The sequence below is a fragment of the Molothrus aeneus genome, chromosome 32 (assembly GCF_037042795.1).
Source record: "Molothrus aeneus isolate 106 chromosome 32, BPBGC_Maene_1.0, whole genome shotgun sequence".
In the NCBI taxonomy this organism is placed as follows: domain Eukaryota; kingdom Metazoa; phylum Chordata; class Aves; order Passeriformes; family Icteridae; genus Molothrus; species Molothrus aeneus.
The window spans coordinates 2212399-2237256 of record NC_089677.1 but is presented as its reverse complement, the minus strand read 5'-3'; the positions used below and the strand labels follow the sequence as shown (position 1 = coordinate 2237256).

The window sequence follows — 24858 nt, the reverse complement described above, 5'->3', positions numbered from 1 at the left end:
TCCCAGCCAGATATCCTAATTAATTAACCTTACAGAATTACAGAAATCCTGTACCACATGTGCACGGAGCCATATTTTGTGCACCTGAAAGCTGTCATTGAAGAATTACTTTTTTACCTTCCCATTTTTTTGCAAGAATTACTTTTTTATCTTACACCGCTTCAACCCTGTGGCAAGGCTTTTCCGTCTGTTATTAGGCAAGACCTTAACCCTTGCCTTACCTAGGAATGAGCCTGATGTCCTGCAATCCCCGAGGTCCATGCCCTCCCTCTGGGGCCCAGGACAGGGGAGCAAGCAGGGCAGACCCACCTGAGCAGCTGGGCAGGGTGGAGTTGCGCCTGGGCTGTGCCTTGCCGTGCTGCATGGGGACGCCGCAGCTCAGCGTGTAGCTGTTCTCTGAGTCTGGGGGACAGAACACAGTCAGCACACGGGCAACAGCCTCACCAAACTCTGGGCTTCAGCTTCTCAGAGCTGCTAAACAACGAGATATTTTAAGTGCTGAGCTTGGATTTTAAGTGGCTGAAATACTTTGCTAAAAACCTTTGACACTTCACAGTGTTGATGGCAAGGTTTGTTTCTTCCAGCACTGGAATGATACACTTCATAAGTGATTTGGCACAAGGTTAGGGGTGCACAAGTAAAAAATATTTTGTGTTTGTCCATGGCAAAGTCCTTCTGCTTCCCTGTAATTTAGAAAATAAACCATGTATTTTCATAATAATTTTAGCTTCAGGCTCCAACAGAACTTATTGGCAGAAACAGAAATGGTGTGCTTAGAACTATAACAGTATTTACATATTACAGAGATAAAACTCTGTCTTGGTGCTTACAATTAGAGAAATGCACAGTTCCACTAATATCTCCTAAACTGGTAATAAAATGTGAATAAAATGTTAGCTTGACTGCATATAATGCCAAGACTAAACATGAAAAGTAGACACCCAAAAATAATCCTGTGCCAGAAGATCTGTGAAAAAGGAGTAGCAATCCCCTCCTTCTTCCCTGCAAAAATGTGAAGATGAAAATGACCACTAGCAAATGGTAAAAAATAAAAAGAGGGAGGGGAATGAAATGCCCTATTTTTTATAAATAATACTCAGCTGGACTGAGAGATGTGCCCATGTTAACCAGGATGGTGCAGAAAGAAATTGTTATATATTGAATTGCTGTGGCAAAAGGGAAGGCAAAAATGAACAGTTGATTTCAGTGAATTCTTGTTATTTTTTAATACAAGCTTTTTGTTAGAATTTTCCCACCCTCTCAACTGACGTCTCAAATTAAACAATGAAGGACCAAACTTCTCATGTGGAGTTGACAATCAGCTCTTCTTGATTTAATTTATAATGAGGTTTTGCTCATTTACTGTTGTCCATAACAAAAAATGAATGCAAGGATCATGAATGCATTAAGAGAGAAAAGTCAACAAGTCACATCCTAGATGAAGAGGACAAATAATTTGCACAAACCTGGAACAAAAAGAGTATTGGATGGGCATGACAGGAAGCAGCTCTCTATGCCTCCTGTCTTACTGCACACTAGCTGAGCCTTGGGAGTTGGTTTGGCATTTGGGAGACATTTCACCATCTCTGAGGAGAAAAAAAAAAAAGAAATGTAAAACAATTGGACACTGCTCAACCCAGCACCTTGTGCGCACACTTGAATACAATGGTGAGAAAAGGCAGGAAGTGGCAAAAACCATAATGACAGATACAACTGTTTCTGAAATAAGCATATATCTCATAAGGGAGGGCATTTGGATTGGGATGTTGAGCTCGCGCTTGAAAATGAAACTCCCTTCACATTTTTAGACCTAAACTCTACATCAGCCTTTCTCTCCTATCCTCCACGTTGGGATCTTTGTGCTCTATGAGCACAATTCTGTGTGCTCATCTTGATCTCAGAAGCAATAGGTAACACTAATCACCTGAGAGGTTCTTTCTCTGCTTTGGAGGCACAGCTCTCTGATTTAACAGACCAACTACACACTGTGCACAATGGTCTGTTTACTTAGATGACCACTAAAATTATATTTTTAAATTCTGTAACTCCCACTGACTTTTGAACTTTAGCTCCATGCTCTAGCTTCTGGAGCTAGAAAACTTCCCAGCCAGGCAGAGGTGAGGCAGCAGATGCTAGGATGGAGATGGATCGTCCTGCTGGCCCTTTCAGACACTGCTGAAATGCCCCAAACAGTGCTAGAAGGGACCCTGTGCCACACACAGAGATCACAGAGCCATTTCTCATCAGTGCCTACAGCATGAGGCACATTGCAGCTCATGTGAAAGAAAAATCCAGCTTCTCCTCTTGGCTTCATGGCAGGATAAAGACAGAGCACCCTGCAGGTCTCACAAGTGACTCTTCACACTTGGGTAAGGCAGTACTTGTGTTTCAGCTGAAGACACATGAAGTTTTTGTTAATTGTTGGAGCAGTCTCTGTGTTTCACTCTGAGAAGATGGAATGACACTGATAACCATAACCTCTATTTATTTTATTTTGCCACTCCTCTGGATTGAAGTGTTACTTAAATACATCTTTTCCCTCACAAATGACAAGGCTCATTCTTGGCTGCAGCTGGCACATGCCATCACTTCCGACAGGGAGGAAGAAGCCTCACTGCTTCCCTCCTTTCCCCAGAGGGCTCCCCTCTGCACTGTCTGCTGACCAAGTGCAGCTGGGCACCTCTTCAAGCAGCTACTTAAATCTCAGCCACGTGGCTGTAGGGCAGTTCTTGCTTCAGCCCCATAGAAATGCTGTTTCAGGTACATGATTTTTCTCCAACTGTTTCTTGCTACTTCTTCCAAACCTGCTCACCTTACAAGAGAGGTTTGGCTGACATTTGTTCTTCTCATTGCTGACTGTAGTACTGTAAATGTCTTTCTTCCTACCTGTCAGCTTGCCAGCAGATCCCACTGAGGTAGGGGTTGCTTCTGACACCAGAGCTGTAGCAGCTAGACTGGTTTGGGTCTACCAGGGCTTGGCAAAAGCCCAGGAAAGCCAACATGAAACCAAGCAGTTCCAAGCAGTAGCTGGAATGAGTGTTGCCTGATTTGGCTTGAGTGCAGAGGAAGAGTCCCAGCAGCCTCCAGCTGGTTTGTATTCCTGGCCTCACTGGTCATTAAATATAAATATATACAAGTCCCATCAACATGCCTGATGTTCACATCTCAGATATGGGAATAATCATCCCTCACTTATCTCCCTCCTAAGTCTTGTATGCTACTCTGGTGATATCTTTAAGGAAACTATTTCCTTGGACTGAGGAGGCAACAAAACATGAAGTGCCACTGCTGAGCAAAAGAGGGTTTTGTTACTGCAAATGTCTCCAAATCACGTGGTATTCAGGATCACTAAATATAAAATTATTCCACTCTTTGTTGTGCTTTTGTAACAATTGAGAATATAGTTTCCTCTCAAAAACGTTGGTAATAAAGGCAGGTGATCAGCAGGGAGATGATGCTCATTTTAAGCCTCACTGAAGTCACCAACGACTAGAGTGTGTATCAATAGACAAGGGTGTTCTATTTCCATCTTCAACTGAGCATTATAAATAAGGAGGAGAAATTTACAAGCAGGAGAATATTTTCAAAAAAGCAACATTCTTAGTAGGCTGAGAGGGAATATAGCACAAATAGTCTAACTTCATAGCAGACTTCCAAAAATTTTAGTCCCAGCTGCTAGCTTACAAAATCCTTTCCAGAGGAATAACTGGTATATGGCAAGGGAGACCTAGTGGATAACTAAAAACCACAGTGAGCTATTTCTTGCTGTCACAATGCTTAGCTCTCTACATAGCAGGGAAGGTAATAGCCAGGTAAGCAGGAAAGTGAAACACTTAATTGTGCTTAGGAAGAACATAGAGGCAAAGGCTGGAATTCAGCTTGAGGCTCTCACCCCCCACCCCACCTTTGTTATAAAGTGCTTACTATACTGCTGTACCCATGTAAAAAAATGCCACAATTGCATGATCACATGAGGCCAGTGCAGTACTCTCTGCTCCAGATTAAGCAGTGCTTTCTCTCAGTATGTGCAGAGATTCCCTGAAGGGAGATCCCCCTTTTTCTTGTTCTGTCTTGCTCCCAATTAGGTATTAGGTATCATCCCCAGATGTGCCTATGAGAAGTTATTTGTGTCTAAAAATGTGGCCATGAAAAACCCCAGGTATGCTGTTCTCATTAAAAATAAAAAATCAGAATTAAAATCTCACAGAAAATACTTTGGCTGTAGCCATGATCAAGATTTGCTGTGCTTCACGTAAGACTCCAGAAAAATAAGTTATCTCTTTAAAGGATACAGAAATTCAGGTCTGCCACAAAGTGGCACTAGCAGCAAGTACCAAATTTTTCTGGTCTCAGGAATTGTGTTCATTTTGATTAATACTTTTAACACAGCTAGTATAAAGTCAGTACTTTATATGAAGCAGGACTTCTTCAGAGATAACTTGAAAAATTGGGGTGTGGTTCTGTGAATGTCAGTATTATATCCTACCATGTCCTACTTGTAAACAGTTAAATATTTTGAATATACTAAATTAGTGTTAGAGGTAAATAGAGTTATAGCTGACATTACAGAGATGGGAAGAGGGCAAATTAAGGACAAAAGTATAAAATACCTAAGATGATGATGACAACAACAACAACAACAACAACAACAACAACAATAATAATAATAATGATAATAATAATAAACAACTTAGATTTCTGTGAATGGATTAATAAACTTAAAAAAAACATTCCACACAAATAAAATCTAACATATTGATCATTCACTAATTGACCTAGAATTGTATCCTAGCCCAGGGAGCTCCAAAGGTGTTTCTGAGTTTATAAAATGAATGTGGGGATCTAGATTGTGAAAATGCAGCCTCTCTAAAACAAAACCATGGGCTTTTGCACCCTCCTGGAGAACACATTCACCACAGTCACCTCTGAGTCACACTTCCACACTTACCAACACAGTCCTTTTTATTCCAGTGCAGTTTCTTTCCAGGTGGGCAGACACACTCATAGCTCCCCATGGTATTAAGACACCCAAAGTCACAGCTACCATTGCTGATGCTGCATTCATCAATATCTGAAAACATATTTAAAGTTGTGAAGAGTCTTAACCATGTGTATATACATATACTGTACATTAGGACACGACTTGCATAAGGAAACTATTTCTACTGCATCTTTTACATTGGAGCCCATATAAACATGTATAAAGGCAGACAGTGCCAAACAACTGTAGTGCATATTGCATGTATTTGTCCTTAAACTGTACAGCTCCTACTCTCCCAAGGATTTATGCATTTGACACAGTTTACTTGCCAGGACCAGTTACACTGAAATTCCTGGATACAAAACATGCTGCTCAAAAGTGTCTGCAGCATCTGGACAACAATGGACAATACAGAAAAATGGCATAAACCTCTGTGAGATTACATCACTTCAGCAAAACAAGGAGGTAAACTCTCCACAGTGATTCCCAGAGTTTCTTTTAGAAGTTCAAGTGAAGGAGGAAATGATGCTTTCGAAAGAAACTAAGCAGTTAAAGGGTAGTTTAGAGTTCCACTCCTTGAATAAAAATAAAAGGTAAAGCTTGAAAGAAGGTGAAGAAGTTATGTATGTTATCACTGATATTCCACAGAAAATATTTTGACTTTTGATGCATTAGAAAAGTATTTAGCCAGTATGAAGTGTATCATTTTTAGTCCATGCATTCAGCATTCATATACTCGTGCCAGCAAGGTCAATCTCTCATCTCCTCTCTTTCCACCACCAGAAAGAACATTTATTTATTTCATGAGCTGAAATGACACCAAATCAACAGCAGACAGACAGAATTCCTGATGCTCTGGCTCACTGGCAGACCTCAAAATTAAGCATCAAAACTAAGCAAGGACTAAAACTAATGACAGACCTAAGTGGTAAAACTTGGGGCCTGGACAAGTCTGGATTCAGAGCTGTGATTTTGCATCTGCTCATAATGGAAAAAAGCAGGAGGTTTGGATCCAGTTATGTTTTTGCTCAAAGTTCAGCACTGAGTATTTCCAGTGAGAGTTTTGGTCCTTCTTCAGTCTTACTGAAAAGACTGAAACTGAACTGAGGCTGAAGGTTATTTAAAGACTGAGGCAGAACCCCAAACTTTGAGGCTTTCCCTAAATTAGTGCATTAAGTAATTAAGGAATTAACAGTGAAACTGAAGATCAGTCTCTCTACACCTCATATAACACAGGTCCCAAAAACTTTCAGACTCTGAATTTGCATTCACAACTGCTTTTAAGTGGGGTCTGTTCCCAAACTGCTTCCTTAGATGGACTCTTATTTCTCTTCCTGTCTGCCCCTACTCTTATCAGGAATTCATGTGATACTTCTCCACAAAAGAGAGACCAGCATCCTACATCCTTCTCCCAGAAAAGAAGCCATGCAGAGATACCATTAGCAGTGTTGACATTACAAAATCAGGTGAATGCAGCCCTCAGAAGTGAGGGGCCAGCCTTTGTTTCTGCTACATTAGCTGAACCTCTGATTTGGTCACTGTGGTAATGCTGCACTTCAAAAATATCCCTCTCCTACAAAATGAAACATTACAGGACCAATTCTTTCCAGTCATGCCAAAAAGGTTGAAAGCGGGTCCCCAGAAGATGGGAGGAAGATCCACCACAGCCTTCTGTTAGGCATGTCAGACGCAGTTTATGCCACAGACTGCTAAGGACAAATGCCATCAGAGCCAAATATGCAAACTTTGCAAAACTGACTTCTTTCCCCTATTCTCTTTGTTGCTAATCATATGATGCCTCCCTGCAGTAGTGAGTAACCTCAGTCCTGTGGAAGTTCTGATCAAAAATGGTGGGACATTGGTTTTCATTGGTGTTTTTCTCTTGGGAATGCTTCAGCATATTTGAGATACTGAAATTTTAGTCGCACCCAGCTCATGATATTTTAAGTGTATTTTAACATTATATCTTTATCATCTTGAGTTATAAAACATTAATCTAAAAGAATGAGTGTCTCCGTAAACAGTTCCCAAAGCAAACAAACACACATGTAAGCAAAACTCAGTTTCCAAACCTCCACAGTGCGTCAGTCCATACAAGGTGTAGCCTTTGTGGCAGAGACACTCAAAGCTTCCAGGGTAGTTGATACAGGTGTGGTCACAGGTCCGTTCAAAGGAACACTCATCTATATCTGAATGAATAGAAAAACCATTAAGAAATCAGATTTAATCAGGTTACACTGAATGACTGGATTTTCTCACTAGGTTGCAATGCCTTGTTACTGATAGAATATACTTTACCATCCCATGTAAAATCTGAATAAAATATCATTCTCATTCCCCTAGTGCCTTGTAAAGAAAATACTCACAGGTACATGGAGAAGAACAAGAAGAGATAATTTGGTAAAACCCAATGAAGGTTGTATTATGTACATTCCCCATTAGATGGCAACCTTTAACTTCTGATCATACTGACCCAGCAGGGCTGGGCAAGTATGGAGCTTTTGGGGAAGTTAGTGGCAAAATGGAAAAAAGGTTTAGGTTGAATCAAGCAATTCCCTCTTTCACTGCCCAATATGCTGACATCCTGCCCAACAGGACAGGGAGTTGCTCGCAGACTTCTGCTCTGCCTTACAAGACTGTACAGACTTGCAGAGGGTAAGCAAAATACTGCCGAAGAATAAACCCTCATAAGGAATGAAACAGGCTGCACCTAGCACTGAAAATATTAGCCCAAAGCCCACATTCTATCCAACTCAAGAAAAGATTACCTCTTCCCCTTAAAAAAAGCCAGGTAGCTCTAATTATCACTGCTCAGTAATGTGAAACCCTGGCTTACACAGCCTCTTCCATCCAGCAGGCTATGAAAAAAGCAACCGAGAGCACATTGCTTCCAGGACAGTACAAAGGCTTTGCTGAGCAGGTGCTGTGGAGGTTGATATGACAGCAGCCCTAACAGAATGGACTTGCTGGAAAAATTTAAGGTACCTTAAACAGCAATCTCTGCAAAATAACACTTTTGTATTAATTTTATTGTTGTTGTTCTTTTTTTTTTTTTAATTTAATAAATCCTCTTCTGTAATTAATTTTTCTGCTTACAGGTCAGAAAATGGAATACAATGACATTATTTGAGAGTGGTCATTTCAACAAATCTCATTCCTCCAATGTTCCTGAGTTATAAATGAATGGAATAGCATTCCTATGACAATTTCCACACTTTCTAGAGCTAGTTTTTAAGAACAAAACCTGAACAACACCATTACAAATGTAACTTAGACTTTCATATTGTGCATGCTTGGAAAGCTGTTGGTGTTTGAAAACACTTGAAAACTCACCATACTTCAGGGGATTCTAACCCAATTCCTATATTCAAGTATTATTTACAAAGTTTTGACATTTCATGAAGCATTCTAAGTCTCATTCTGTTATTATAAATACAAATGCTTACCTTCCAGAACTATAAAATTAAGATTTCTTGTATGAGCACACAAACCCAAATCTGTGTGAGAGTTTATGCACAAATTTAGAATGACACATACAGCTATATTTTATATGACCTCCAACTTTAAATGTTTCAAAACATTCCCACAAAAGATAATTCACAATGTAGGAAGCAACTGTTCAGGCAAATTCATAACATAAAATGAAATAAACATGATGAACAGAAATCTGTGCTGTCCGGTTTTATGTGTGCATCACAATCACTTTATCTGATAAAGTTACAAAAAGATGACAACTGAGCTTTTCTCTTTCCTACACCCATTTAATTTTAAATACATTTTTAATCAATTTTTAAATATTATCATTTGAGTTCTGAAAGTAATTTCTTTTTAAGGTTTCTTTTATAGTCTTGGAAATGTGCAGCTTTTGAATTCACAAAAATGGCAAACTGTTTCAGCTTTCTCTAAATAAATACACAAAGTAAAATCATTTGGGAATGAACACTGCAGCTATAGTTTAAAGGATTTTTAATGTTTAAGATGCCAAATCACACATCATGGTTTCATTCACGTGTAACCTTGTTCACTACATGGAATTGCAGGAGGTTTACAAAAGCAGTTCATTTTCTGGCCTCTGACTTACCTCAGGAGTCTCTTTTTCAGAACCAATTTCGTATTTCTGAACAGCGATCTTAGCCTGCACTAGTTTAGTCCATAGTGTTTATGCACTGCTTCCCATGCAGAACTGTGTGTTGCTACATATAGGGCTTGTTTGTCTTCCATTAAGGAGGATGCATTTCCCTCTTTGCCCGTGGAAGGACAGTCTGCCTGATGACGTGACCACTGCTTGCCAAGTACCAGGCACTCAGGATGGCCAAATGCATTTCTGCTCCATAGCTTTTTCCCCCTTGAAACCCCTCAGCCCCCTCCTGCTGCTGCTCTCAGACACTCAGGCTGCTGAGTTCAGCATCCTGCTGGAACAAGGGAAGCCCCTGCGCAGGCTCCCCTGGCTGAGCCTCAGCCCTGGCAGCTCCCAGCTGAGGCAGGCAGGGAGGGAGCCAGCTTTCTGCACAATCACCAGCCCCCTGAGGAATTCAGCACTTGTCATAGAAAAGGCAAAAATATGCACCACATACTCTTCATTACAAGAAATTGGTGGTGTGATACAGGATGCTGAAATCCTCCCCTACTTTTTTTTTTTAAACTCTGAAATCTGTGCTCTGGATGATGTTATCCCCAGGGTCCCAGGAACTTTGAAGCTGGCCCTCACACATCTGTGGTGCTTCACAATACCTCTCCATGTTTAGCCTGAAAGGATATGCTTATTTCCCACCACCCTCACGACACAGGTGTATCTCACAAGACACCACAGAGTTGGGAATTTGACCTTCACAGCCCTGGGTTTCAAATCCTCCTTTACCACAAGAACAGAGAACAAACATGGGGATCTAAACCCTGTCTCCTTTGTACAAGCAACTCTACAAAATCTGGTAGCCTCATCTCTTTAAGAGAAGTCAAAAAATACAAAAGCAGAGATGTGGCAGGTTACAGTCACGCTCCCACCACCCTGTACACACTCAAACACACAGACATTTAGGTATTGTGTTGCTCTGAATTTTCCCCCTCCCACATCCCAAAATAAATACTTATAAATTAACTTCCTGGGTCTAAGGTACTCTTAAAATTATTTAAAGTTATTAAAATTTATTTTCTAGACTGTTTGGAGATAAAAAGTCAAAATCTTGTGGTTTTGAAGTACTGCAGTGGAAAACTTCAGCTTAAAGGTGAAGTTTGTATTCTATTTTTGGTTGCATTTGGCATAAATTCACATGCAGTCCAAGCTGTCTCCGAACATTTCAGATTTGCCAACGCACTTATCTGACATCAAACACATTTTTTAAATTTTACTTAGCCAAAATTTCATGGCACATTCACCACTGCAATCAGCGTAGGTGACTGTGCCATTCCAGCAGATTAAGAGGTGTCTTCACAGCTGAGCTGTGTGAGGCTTACAGGGCCTAGGGGGCCAAATTCTCTGCTGGTAGCACACAATTAGTCTCCTGCCAATTTTTTTTTAGGAATACTAATGATACATATAAAATCTAAGAAAGGAGCTCCCTACTTCACAGCAGACCCAGTGGAAGTGCTAAGTTCAGGGGTTGGAGCAGGAGACCTCCAAAGGTCTTTTCCAGACTCCATCAGGGATTCATGGGCCCACTGCCAGTGCCAGAGTTCTCTTCATGGTGTCCTGCACTGCTGACAGCTCTCCTTCCAGTCCCTGTTTCCAAGACATCCAGGCATCATCTCAGGCTGAATAAAGTCCAGTATCTCTTCTAGCAAGCCATGTTCTCACCTCCAAAGAGAATGTTTGAGGAAACACTCCTTAATTTTTCCCTAGAATGGATTCAACTAAAAGAGATTGTTCAATGGTTTAATAAAAGAGCAGGATTTCCCTGGGGTTTTGAGGGAAGCAATTTTTGGCAGTAGTGGCCATGCTCAATAATATTAGTTTGGCTAGGTTCCTATTATTTCAAGTCAGCATTTGGATTTTATTGTTGATTTTTCAATCATATGTAGCTTTTTTTTTTTTTTTCCAGTTCAGGCTTTCCCATGTTAAACGATCCCATAATGATCTTTATTTTTCTTGAATGTAAAGATTTTTAGTGGGTGTCAGATTGTCAGTACTGCAAAGTAAATTCTTCTATCTCCAAAAGGGAGCTACCAGAGATTGAATTTCTTCTAAGTTTCCTCAAACAGATGTGTCTCAAAGGTGACCTGAGGGAGCAGGGAATAAAGCAGCTCATTTTCCATGCTCATTCAAGTCCCTGCCCTTTCCACTAGCGCTGCCACTAGACTCCCAATTACAGTAGCACCAATTGTTCTGTGGTTTGTGTGATGTGGACACTGACTCATTTGTGGACATAGAGTGCAGGGCACCCAGAAGCCATCACACAGCAGCAATTTTTGCTAAGCCTGGACCTGAGCTGGATTCCAACCAGCAGCACTGAAGTGAAAGGCTCCTTTCTGTACTGTTTCCAACCCTCAGACACAGTACCCTGTACTCCTGATTGTCTTCGCCATAAAATAAATTTCTGAGTAATAAAAAGGAACCAGTGATCAGGAAATCAAAGCATAAAGCAGGACATTTCCAAAAAACCATTAGCATTACAAACAAGCAGCCCAGCACCAGACACACCCAGGTGAGACTGGTAAATCCTGCTGGATTTAGAGGTGTTTTAGAACTGCAGACTGATGCGGGAACTGCTGTGACTCCCTGACAGAATGCACATATGCAAACTCACTTGCACAGAGGTGGGATTTGAGGGTTGTGGTTAGAGAACTGAAGAATTCAATGCCCAGCTTCCCAATTTCACATTAAAAATCTACTTCAGAAATGAGGATTGGGCCATCTCTGTTTTCCTTAATGTAATTTTGTTAATATTAAGAACAAGTGAAGAAATTGTTTAGAGAAAATTAATGGTCATCTCAACATCTTTTCTTGAGACATACACTAAGTAGCTAGGTCAAATTATGAAACTGGGAGCCCCCTTCCAAAACACAGGTCATATATCATAGCTGCCAAAGAGTTTAGTCTTGAGCCTGGAGTATTTTTCACCTGATCTGAAAATAAAAGCAGTAAGGAGAGATCACTGTTATTTGGTGGTGCTATTTGTGCTACAGAGAACAAGACAGGAATGGCTCAAAGGCAGTCAACAAAAGCTATAACAGGCATGGGGAACAGAGTGCAGACTGTAAAGGTCCTGGACACTGTAAGCAAAAAACCCATCTTACATTTGATTTGTCTGCGTTTGGTGAGGCAAGACATGAAGTATGCACTAGATAACTGCCTATTTGCAAAATAGATAAATTAAATTTAGATATACTATTTAAAATATAAGTAAAACAGAAAAGAAATATTTTTTACTAAGAAATTGAATGTACAATAAAAATAAAAGGATATATCTATCTCTACTCCTTCATCAGTAGAAGTGACTGATGACACCCTGAATGCTGGTAGATCAGTCAAAAATGGTCATTTTTGATATTACAACATTACTTTAAAGTGCTATTACAGCTGTGAGTCCATACAGTCCCAATCCTCCCAGTAAGCTTAGGTATAACTTGATTATGGCAGCAAAGATTTTTTTCTATCTCATAACTGCTGCCCAGGCTGCTATGGAGAATATCCACCACAAGGAACCTGTGGCTTTCAGATTCAGGTGTTGGTGGGGGTTGAGCCCCAGGCTGGGAGCAGTGGCCCAGGTGTCCCAGTGCAGTGGGCACAGCAAAGCCACTCTCAGGGCACTGGGGTTATCTCCTAACAAGGCCACATTCTCCTCGTGCAAAGGCCCACTAGATGTAGCTCTGTTTTGTCCATCTCACACAGCTCTGGTTTATTTTTAACCCCCAAGCCAGATGTGGACTCAGTGTGGAGCACCCCAGGCCATGCACACAAGCCAAACTCTAGTCAGAATGTTTTGTATTCACCTTTCTCAGCTTCCAAGTTATCGGCTCCTGTGAGAAACAGAGCCTTTCCTTGTTCTCATTCATTAAGCACACATACATAGAAACTCTAAAGAAGTGTTACATGATGTTTTTAAAATAAACACTAATGCTTTTTTTGTATGTAATTTGGCTGAAAGTTATACTCTGTCTTCTCCTGCCCCCACCTCCACTTTCTGTGGGGAGCTGATACCACCCATGTAATGTTGTTCACCTCACGGCTGAGCCAGCCCGGTTTCCAACAATATTTGACAGACATTAGGGAAACCACATATCTTAATCTGAGTGGTTGCTGGACCACAGGGAGCCATGATTCAAGCTATGTTCCCCAACAAATGCTGGTTTAAATTCAATGCTGGGAAGGCATTGTTTTGCTGCAGCAGCCACGTGATGGGGTTTGCACCACATCTCAGGTTTTTTGATCCACGGTGACTTTGCCCTGTTCACAGTTAGTAAAATGCATCCTCCATGTGAGCATGTAGCTCTTTAATACACGGCCAACCCTGACCAAGAGGAATGGCTTACAGCTAACTTCTCCTTAAGTCTCAAAGCCTACAAAAATAAAACCAATGAAAAGGAAGCAGGGAAAGATGTAGTAATGTACAAATCTTCTACTTCATTACCTTCCCATGGAGTGCTTCTGGAGCAGGCTAACACCAAGGGGGAAAAAAATAGCCATAACCCCAGGCCTTTAAAAGTAATTGAAAACCCACACCCATTTAGACTACCCACTGCATTACTGAGCTGCAATCATCCTGCTGCTGAGACTTAATTGTTAATAATATACCTAATGACCTGCAGAAAAAACAGATCTGGCATTAATTGCTGTACTTTTAATGGGAAGTGCTAAGTGCCCAGGTAGCACAGTCTCATCTTGTAGTTCAGAAATTGGAGTGGGAAACCGTCCATTATGACTAATGTTGACTTGGAGTAAAGCATTTATTTATTTAAGAACTTTATTGCTCACAGTTAAGTATGTGATTAATGAAGACCAAATGTAACCCACTAATCAGGGGCTGAAAGACTTCTGAAGGAAATTGATTCTGTTCGCAAGGAAATGTGCTTTTTATTAGAGATGATTTGTTAAAATGCAAAGAAGTAGTAAAACAAATAAATGTATATAAACAGCAAAAGAACCCTTCAGTACATGTTTGAGACAGAGGCAATAAATAATTAGAAACCTGTGACTTATTATGTAAGCATCCCACTGAGGAGGTATTTAAAGGATTTAGCAGTACACAACGAAGTGACTGCTACTCAGCTTCAGGGATAGGCACACAGTGTATAGCTGTACTAAGGACAAATGTTATCATCTGCCTCATTCTACCTCACAGCATCATGATCCTGTCTGTATGTTTTTATTCAGTATATTGAGATCCTGGAAACAGCTTGTTTTCATCTACCTCCCAGCTTATCTGTACTTACAGTAAGCTCAATAACCCCTTATCTCTGCTCCTGGGGCTGTCACTCCTAGGACAGGCCATGTCTTTCTGTGTCTTCATACAGTACCAAATGCAGTATGAACACTCCATACAGCTCTGGTGCAAGTGCAGTTTAGGGAGCCACAGGTTCCTCTGTTGTTTATCATTTTGGTCTGATCATTTTAGATACTCTCGTTTTCCTTTAAGGAATATCTGGGCATCAGTAACTTCTGTTACTGTGTGTTCTCACACTTCTGCTACATGTCTGAAATTGAATAATGTCTTCCAAGACATAATCCAGAAACTGGATGTTTATTTTGATAGAATGAGGACATTTAATGCCAACATTAAATACTCATACTCATTTAGTGCAACCTCCTGTACTTAAGCAGCCTCCAGCATTTTGCTTGGTAAACTCCAAAAGCATGCTTGTCCCAGAAGGGATTGTCCCAGAAGGTGTTTTCCTGAACAAATCCCTTAATCTTTTTCATCAATTTAACTTTCAGAGTTTAAATCGGTGTGATCCTTTTTAACTGATAAATTTTGTAAAGGCTGAATACACTTAGAGGCTGAATTTATCTTAGAAAGTGCAATGCATACCTGATCCTTTCAGGAATAAGCAGGTACCTCCTTTTAGATTTCTTGTATTATTTTCTTGGGCCTGAGGTTACACACAAGAAAGTAGGAATGAGTCCAACTAAGCAGCTCCCTTGGGCTGGCTGGCTGGCTCTACTAATTCCTGTGAATTCACCTCAGTTCAAAAGACAGCAATCTTTCATTGGCCCCTTCGGTGTTAGAGGAACTGCAGCAGGCAGGTCCTTCTTTGATGCTAAGCACCAAGGGAACCACTCTTCACCCAGCAAACTCATCATCCTCATTAACATCACAGCAACTACTTTCCCACTATTTACCTAGACGTTAAAGCAAAGGGAACTGCTTTTAGGAAGAGCAAGACGGTGCATTTGGGAAGGTCTTTAAAGGCAAATGGCAGCTTGTTTCCTTTATCTCTGCTATCAGACCTTATCAAAAGAGACCAGTTGCACTTTCTGTGAACCACCGTGCTATCTCTGGAGTTTGAAAACAAAAGGAAAGCAGGTTAAAAAACAAGACTTGGCAATAAAATTGTAGGCCTAGATTCTTTGCTCCCTCTACTCAGTAAACACAATCTTTTCTCTAGGAATTCTTCCAAGAGAGCTTTATGTGATCTCACGTAGCAACAAATTAATTTTTCCCTTCTCTTTCCAGTTTCTTTCAAAAATTCCATATTTAGTTTTTCTTCCACACAGAATCCACAAGCTCCTTCTCTTCCACAAGCTTCCCTCAGGACTTCCTCTGAGTCTGCAGAAATGGGGCTGTGAAACAACATCTGACTGCAGTAAATGCCCATTCCGTCGTGTGTGTTCCCTTAACGCGTGTGCCAAGCCCAGTGACCACCACTCGTTCCTCTTCCTGTCAGCCCCGCAGAGCCAAGTTTGCTCCCAGGTGCTATGGCTTTGTCCTGCCTCATGCATCAGCCATGGATTTGCTTGCTTTTGCATCACCAAGAACTGTGTCCAAGGGGTAGGAAGGTTTATGCTTTTGGATGGAAACTGCAGAATCTGGCAATTTCAGCCAGGCAAAAGTTGGCAGCCAACTCTGGGGTCTTTGGGGTTTCTTTGACTGTAGGTGATGGGATTTGGACCAAGGCTTTTTCTATAATGAAATACATCATCATTATCACCACCATTATTATTATATTATTATTTCTCTGCTGTTGAACAAAAAAAAATTCTGACATGTTTCCCTGCAGCAGCATGGAAGACCTCACCATCTGATATTTTTGGGGGCAGCACAAAACTTACAACCAGAATAACAGTAGAGGATTACCTGACAAATTCAATTTTGGCAGATAATTACTTTTTCTAATATTTTAAACATGGTTGAGCAAAACTATTTGCTAAATCTTAGTTCTGCAAGCAGAGTTGGGGAATTGCAGTGTCAACTTTTCACCATGTAGCTGCTGAGGAGGGAAAGGTGCCTGGCCTCAAGTGCCAAGCCAAGTTTCCCTCTTCCTCCGATTCTTCATCTGAGCTCAATTCTGAATTCGGTCAGCTGTCCTACCAGAGAGAAGAATGAGAAAACCAATGCTGGTCACCAGAGACAGCTCTGCAGATACTTTCAAATAGAGAAGTTAAAAAAAGAAAGGGATTTTTTTTTTCAGGCAAGAAAGGTCAGGTCTCTTATGGAACATGGAAAAAACCTACTAATAACTAGACACAATGGTATAAAATTAGTAAATCTGCCCAAGGTCACAGGCACAAAGTGAGCCCAGGGAGGTGTTCTATAAAGGCATTTGGAAGGGAAGATTTCAAATTGGTATTGGTTTTCTCTGTTGAGCACATCACACTTAACCTCACCATAAGCTCATGGCAGTTCTCTCATCCTGCCTTTTCTCCATACTGCTATCTTTGTGAATAACAATTTTGAGAGGATTTTCAAATGATTTTTAAAACATATAAAAATGCACTATAGGGATCTGAATCTGAGTAAAGCACCATTATCTTCTAACATCCAAAGCTAATAGTATAAAAAATGCCTAAGTACACTTAATGGTATAATTCATTTTTATAACCTATTACTTTAAAAATCAATAGGAAATGAGTTAAGCTAAGCATTTTGTCAGATCACAGGAGCTACAAAATCTTCCCTTGATTGCATCAGGAAGGAATGGAAGTGCTTGGTGGAAGGCCAAAGAAAGTCCAAATACATTTTCAACTTCAGCAATGGCAAATCAGAGAAAGGTCAAGAAAGCTGTGAAAAATGAGCCTGATTCAAAACTGTACTCCCTGAATGCTTAACCTGGAGAATGCCAAGCGCAGCAACAGCCAGTGGCATTTTTGATAAAGTCAAAGCTGTTATGTAAGTTAGCACCAATGAAGTTGTAGCAGTGTGGGCACCTTGGATGAAAACTCTTCTCAATGTATGAACATTTCAGGGACCAATCTGTGCAAGCACATCTACAGTGCTCTGTAAAAGGTGCACTTGTGCTAACAAATGCATTTCTTGGCAGAAGTGGGGACCACCATCCTCCACACATCGCTGGTGCTGAATTTATTTGTTTTATAGCTTCCTCACATTAGGTACAGATTGTCTTTGACATAAAATTTTGAAACAGAAGTATTTATGGTATGAAAATACAGATCTTCTTGAGCCAATCTGTATTTCTCTGAGGGACAGTTGGACACAACCACTTCCCAGCCACACAAGATGCTCCAGGCTTTGAGGGCTGAATCTGCTGTGACATGAAGTGAAAAAGAGATTGTGACAAGAAAGGCAAAAGCCTAATTTTCTGTGTGAAGGACATCTCGAAACTGGAAACTAAAACTGTGCCAATGCTTAGACTTCCCAGACATTACCCTTGCTCTTGGGCCTATATTTACCTGTCCCAGCTCCTCCCCACCCCTCTCCATTACTTGAGGGCTTTGTTGTGCTCAGATTCCTCTGTTAATCTCAGGAACCCAGTAGGAGGCAATTGGCTTTGGTTCCTATTACATTTATCCTCTTACCATTGTTTTTAGGACAATCTAAAATGCAATTGAAGTCAATACTTTTACAGTGTTTTTTTTAAAGAAAATAAGTACTTTTATCAAGACGTTGCCAGGATTTTATAAGCAATTGTATAATTTTCCAGTATATATCATTTCCCAAGGCAAAGGCAAGCTGAGTTATCTACTGCTATTATAGGAATCAACTGTGCTCCTACGTCAAGAGCTTGGGGTAGGAGATGCCATATATCAAGAGAAGTGCATTAAAAGAAACTTCAGGCAGGTTTATTTGTTTTCCTACAAAAATAAATATGTTTACTAGTCTGCATTCTGCTCAAGCCACTATTTACAAAGCGATTCTGTAAGAGCAGCTTAACAGCCTGTTGAGAACATAATAAAAGTTTTACCCTTTCTGTATTAAGGAAGGAATATTCCCTCCATCCTGCAATACATTTGATTTTTAGCTATATTTTTGAAAAGAGAAAACTGTTCAGGTTGCTAAGGTGTTGTCTCTATCACCCTTTAGTAGGAGCTGCTAGTGAGACTTCTGGAAGGAACAGGGACTAGTCTGGGTGAAAACATGCCTGGTGTTATTTGATGGTGCTGAAAGAGCAAGTACAACAACACAGTTTCAATTTTCAGCTGAGAACTCAAATGCAGCACTTCACTTCCCGTGGACCTGTGCATTCCCAGCTTGCTTCAAGCTCTTGCTGAAGTCAAGGGACCATTGAATACACACAAGAATAAAACCCTGGCCAGAAAGGCTAGCCTCTGCAGAATCCCAGCAGGTATCCCTCTGAATACACCAACACCATGATTTGCAAACATGCTTCAAAATTCCTCTGCCCAGCAAAACCCCAGAAGACACCCCTCCATTCCACTGACTCAATATTTGGGCTTAGATTTTTGGTTTTATTTCACCTGTCCTAACTAAGGCCTCATCTCCAAGCTACCAAAAGAAAGAGAAGTGGTTCATAACATGGCTAATGTAAGGAAAATCACACTCCTTTGTTTCAACAGGTTAGGCTTTTACTGTCATTAGAAGAAAATAATCCAAGCAGGGCACTTTTGAAAGGCCCAGGAGTGTGGATGCAAGCACAGAAAAATGAAACTCTTTAATATTTGGGATAGGGCTGTCATTTTACTGCAATTCTGTTTAGCACTCAGGGTAAAGGCTATCTGACCATAATCAGTGTGACTGAAGGCTTGAGCTCCGTAATATGGCATTAATGTGCCATAGTGGAGAATAGATATACATATATAGTCTTTCTCTAATTCTCTTTAAAAACAATTCCTATTGAATTACAGCTTTCAGCATGATTTATCAACAGATTATTGTTTGTGGAAGAATGCTACCTTCCTGCTCAAACTATTCCAAGGCTGACTCATATCCTGTTAATTCATTAATACATAACATGATTCCAGTCCAGAAAAGTAATTTCTGCACTATACCAGTAATAAATCCTACAACATCAACTGAAAAATATATCTCAAATTCTCTTTCTAAACACTAATGGAACGTTTTGCTTGGCTTCCCACACACATCATCAAGAGGAGGGGGCCAGACAGAGCTGTAAAAAGCAATTTGAGAGCAGTGTACTTTATAGGGTTTAACAGTATAAGAGCTACCATACTGAATGAGACCTTAGGTCAAACTAATCTACTTTCTAACTTACAACAGTAGCCTATGTCAGAAGCTTCATGGGAAAATAGAAGTGAAATAATCTGTCCCATCTGCCCTTTCCACATTAGGTCTCATTCTATTAGAAAGTGATTTAAAGCCTAGATTGTGAGATTTAATATGCCTTCCAAGAAGCAGCAACCAAAGAACATTCCCCTTTAACTTATGAAAACACTGCTGCAGAGGGGAGAACTGGAGGTGGTAGAGGGATTTGTTTGTTTTCATGTTTCAGCAGACTTAATTGCTACAACCAACACTGCAGATACTATCACTTGGCAAACAAACTTGTACTGGCTAGAGCTGTTTTTACTTCATACCTGGGGCATTTATTGTTCCTGGGTATGATCTTGAAACCCTTTTTTCTCACAGAGGCAGACTGTACCAATATTCACAGTCTCACTGACACCCAGTGTAACAGAAAGGATTTGAGAAGTATTCCTTTCATTGACAGTGTAACATGTTGCTTACCCAGTGGAGTATTTTTTAATCTTGATGCGAGAAGCAATATGGTGCTTGTCATAAGTGAGATATTTTTGTAAGGCTTAGTGGTGCAGAATGCCAGAGAGAAAATCTGCATAGGGAGTGAACATCATCAGTGACAGGGAAATCATCCTGAGTTTTCTTTCTCTGAGCTAGTCTGATTTCCACAAGCAGCTCCCAGTATCTCCTCCAGAGCATCAGTGCCTGATTCTCGAGCTACACTGCCCTGGCAGCTGAAGCAGTATTGTTGTCTGTGTATGAAGAGTTCCCACAATTAAAACACACTTGGGCCACACTCAGCTGGACTGGATGAAAATCAGCCTGTAACAAGCCAAGGTATTTTATATGGCAGGGCACATCTGTCTGATGAGGATGAGTATATGAGTGCATTTGCTTTTCTGTGTATTTAACGGGGGAAGAAAAGGAAAGAGAGGGGGTAGACCAACAATGAGACTTTCCACCCCTTTTCACTGGAAAGTTGAACCATGTTGATAAACTGAATCTGAGGGGCCAGATGCTCCAGCCCTGACTTCTATGCTCTGATGTGTTTTGTTGTCTTAGATGAGTGATTGTGTCCTATATAAATCAATGCAAGGGCTGCATCCTAATCCTGGGACCTTCATCAGGTCATGTGACTGATGACAAGGCCCGTTGCTTTGTTGAGTTATATGACCAAATGTGAGTGACAGGTCACTGTCATGTAACCCAAGGGTGCAAACCTCTTTGGCTATTTTTTATTTTCTAATTTGGTTACTCTGTGTCAAAGATGGCTGGGGATTCAGTGCTGCTGGTGTGGATGCCCTGATTTATTTGGGATTAAACTGGTCCTGTATATCCACATTTATCATCAATGTTCCATACAGAAGGGTATAATGAAATCTTTGTAGCTAATCTTTAGGGGCTTCTCTAGGCCAAAAATAATTCCCACAAACACCTTCTATCTGTCCTTCCCTGTATGATTAATCCCTCATTTCATACTCATTTTCAAAACGGAGATACCGTGCTGGGAGATCCAAATCTTACCCTGGGAAGGCAAATAGTGCATATTTTGTACAGTTAGAAGATGGGCATTATGAGAGTTGATTAGCTACCCAGTTAAAAGGGCAATGTTTCAAGACCAGGCCTGCAGGATCCTTGGATCACAGACAACTACTGTTTTTCAAGGTGCTATTTTTCTTTCTTTCATTCTGGGATGAAAGAAGGCTTCTCCTGACAGTAGGCATTGGAAGCCCTATGTAAAGCAGATATGCAGATATATCTCTACAGATATGTAGAGATATAAAACAAAAACCAAACAAAAAAAAAGAACCCCAGGAAACAAAAAATGCAGAGCTGGACAAAATTTGAGGTGTATTGCAGGACAGCACAGCAAAATGCTGCCAGAGTTACTAAGGAAATTGCTTCAATATCTCCTCACTGCTCTAGGCCATTACTCCAGTTGCTCCACTCCATGAGCATCAAGTCTTGAGGAACACTTGTCTAGGTGAGACTGAGGAGAGAGGAAGGGCAGAACAGTGGGGCATAAGAAGCACATTTGTTTTCAATGAAAGACAAGTACAAATATCAAATATGATGGTTTTAATGCTCATGAGAGGGAAAACTCCCTTGTAGTGAGAGGGAAAACCACCTCAAATCTGCTGAACTTGGACCTCCACTGGAGAGCTTTTTAGTTATCTAAATATAGCAAAAAGTGCCCACAGAAAATTACTAGAGGGAAAACTCAGTTATTCGTGAAGTAATGGGGCAAATTCTGTTTGGGATTTCCTATTGTAGAAACATGCATCCCTCAATCTCCTTTGGACAGACACCAGCAATATCAATAGCAGACTGTGAGACCCTGTGTTCCAGTGCCTGGCTACAAAAGGGTCAATTACATTTGTTTAAAATCTGCTAGGAAGGTAGTAAAGAATAACCAACAGTCAAACAGGCAATACTTCAAAGCAAATAAAAAACGCTGTCATCCACGGCTGTAAAGAGGACCCAAAAAAGCCAGGTGGCCCATACAGGTATTCCATGTGCCCTGGAGGTACTGTTCCCTGGTGGACAGTCATCTCCTTTCATACAGTGGCTCTACCAATTCAAATGGTTGGTGAGAAGGCAACTTGAGCAGACTTTACTATGTCTGTGATATCACCAAACCCTACTTAAAGCCTACTCTGGAGACTGTAACGGGACCCGAATGATGCAAATGCCTTGAGCTTTTGCCCTCTACAAAAGTTCAAATTCCTTGGTGTAGGAGGATTTGTCTCTATTTTGAATGGAGATGGTGAGGGGTAGAGGACGAGTGTGGACTTAGCAGCCCAAAATATTACACATTGATCACTGGGTGTTCCTACTAAAAGCACTTTTTTTCCCCCCTTTTTTTCTTTCTATCTCTACTACTCCCTGGAGAGATTTGCAACAAATGCGTGTGCTGTCTTTCCCTGTCTTGCTTTGCAAAAAGCAATGCCTAGAGCAGGAAGAGAAAATTAATTACAATAGAATTTCACACATTTTTCTGGGTGCTTAATGAAGCTTGAACTGGAGCAGAGTAGAGAGACTGCTTATTGTTGATTTTTTTTCAAGATCACTGCACAACAAACAGAAACTGAATAAGCAATTAAGTTAACTGGCTCTAAAACTCATCCTGGCTGAGGATTAAGGTAATTATGTCTGAGCTCACACACATTCATTGCAGCATTATTTCATTACAGCAAGTCTTGCCTGCTTGCTTGTTGCTGATGTCATTCTAGAACTGATCTGAGTTGTTGTCCTTCTATTACCAAAAAGGTTACAAACACAAACTCTCCTTGCTATAAATATAGCTATGTTATTTTTACTACGTGTTCAAAGGAGATGCAGACCTCTTTTTGCTAGGTTTTTACAAATAGGTCCAACTGTTTCTTCCTGCACCAAAGTATTTACAATACCTTAGACTTAAGGGATCAATTAAAGTAATACACAATAGATGGGTTTGGTATGGTTTGGTATTGTCATACAGTGATTTCTCAGTCAAAGGGGGGGGGGAAAATCTATTTTTCAGTCTGAGCGAAAAAAAAAGACGCTGGGAAAACAGTATCAATCTGCACAATATTCCATACTGCAGTATGGATTCTTCACCTTCTGAGTTACAAAGAAATTTCCTTTTAATGGCTGGAATGCAGGGGAGGGGAAAGGAATGGAACCCCCCACATTCTCCTTGTCTAACAAGGAGCCACGGCGTGAGAACCACTCCCTAGCAGAAGTAATCTGTGATTGACAATGGTTTTTGTGGCAGCCAGGGCTAAAAATGGTTTAGCTGTAAACAGACAAATTCAGAACATTTTAAGGCCCTTTCCTAAGGCAAGGGCTGCTTACACAGGCACTCAACATGCAGGGTGGCACCAAGAGAGCACCAAGCTTCAGAGTTCCTGAAAAAATCAAGGAATTTTTGTATCAGGATATGAGCACAAGCACAAGAGAAAAAGAATACCTCGTTATGGGCAAATGAGCAGGGGAAGATTTACCAAAACTGGAGATTTGTTCTCTGGGCAGTCCAGGCATTTATATGCATGATCTTAGGCAAGCTGCTATATATGGCTTCACCCTTCCTGCCTAAAAACTGAAAGAGAAATACTTTCATCTTCACGGAGAGCATGAATGTAGGGAAGGCACTTGGTATGACTGGGGTGGGAGCTCTGCAAACAACTAGAACAAAGTCTGTGACTGATACAGTTTCCCTGTACTCTCAGAGTCAGCTTTGAGGTCTACAATGAAAGGACATGAAGGAAATTAGGTGAGGTGGGACAACTTCAGAATTTCATTGGGAATAGAAAGGAACATTTAATATTGAAATGTGTAGAATTGCCTTGTGCTGATATTAATGATGCACACGTTTGGAGATGAATGCTCTGTACACTGGGGAGGCCAGTCGAACTAAACAGGACCCAGTCCCAAACAAGGCAGACTCCTAAGGTCCTAAATCAGTGTTTTGTAAACATGTTGATTAGTAACTGAAAGAAATCTTTATTTAAAATATGAAAACCAGAAGAGAAGGGCAATGTTGACAGAAAGATCATAAATCATGGAAACTCTATTATGAATCAAAACAACAGATGTAACATGAACAACAGCATCCTTTATAAACAGAAATTAGACTGTTCTGTTTCACTCTTTGGAAAGGCTAATATGCCCAAAATAAATTTCCCTGAATCTCTCATTAATGTTTTACGGTCAGTGTTGACCAGCTGTTACAAAAACCAAAATGTGGATGATTTATATCCCAGAAGAGTCACTCACCCCAAACCACATTTTCCTGGTGGAGCTGACATTAAGAACTATAACCACTTCCCTGACTATATTCTTTTCGCAGGGGAAGAAGCAAAGTGCAGGTGATTCACATATCAGCAATTTCTTGCTCTGCATTCACTTTCCTTCTCTCTTTATTAGCAGGCTAATACTGACTGCATGAGTCACCAATTATCACCTTCAACACCAGACAGGAACTAAATTATCACAGTGATCTCTCCACAAAGCAGGCATCATACCATGTTTGCTGGGGCCCAAATACCTCAGACTTTAAACAGGAAATGACTTTGTCCTCCAGATTTCATGTTATGAAGAACCAGAGTTTCTGGGATGGAGGAACTTGTCCAGCCCAAAAACTCTCTGGACTTGCACTTATCTATCTTTTACAGCAACAGATAAGCTACAGTTTATCAATCAGTGTATCATGTAGAGGCAAGATGGATTGCCTGCCCTTCCTCACTGACAATGGAAAAAGCAGGATAACCAGACCATGGTTATACTTCCATGTCTGATCACATGAGGGGGAGAAGATCAGCTCCTGCTTTAGTCCTTGCATGGTGTGTA

At 40.6% G+C, this 24858-nt stretch overlaps 1 protein-coding gene across 1 annotated transcript in view; it reads right to left on the bottom strand.

The window, feature by feature from the left end:
- Nucleotides 1–24858, bottom strand: part of SCUBE1 (signal peptide, CUB domain and EGF like domain containing 1) — a 192671-nt gene that overhangs the window by 21827 nt on the left and 145986 nt on the right. The window contains exons 10-13 of the mRNA XM_066568428.1: nt 7054–7170; nt 4949–5071; nt 1467–1586; nt 310–402 (exon numbers count right to left, since the gene is read on the bottom strand). Coding sequence (XP_066424525.1) covers nt 310–402; nt 1467–1586; nt 4949–5071; nt 7054–7170 — 453 coding nt within the window. The remainder of the gene's footprint in view (nt 1–309; nt 403–1466; nt 1587–4948; nt 5072–7053; nt 7171–24858) is intronic.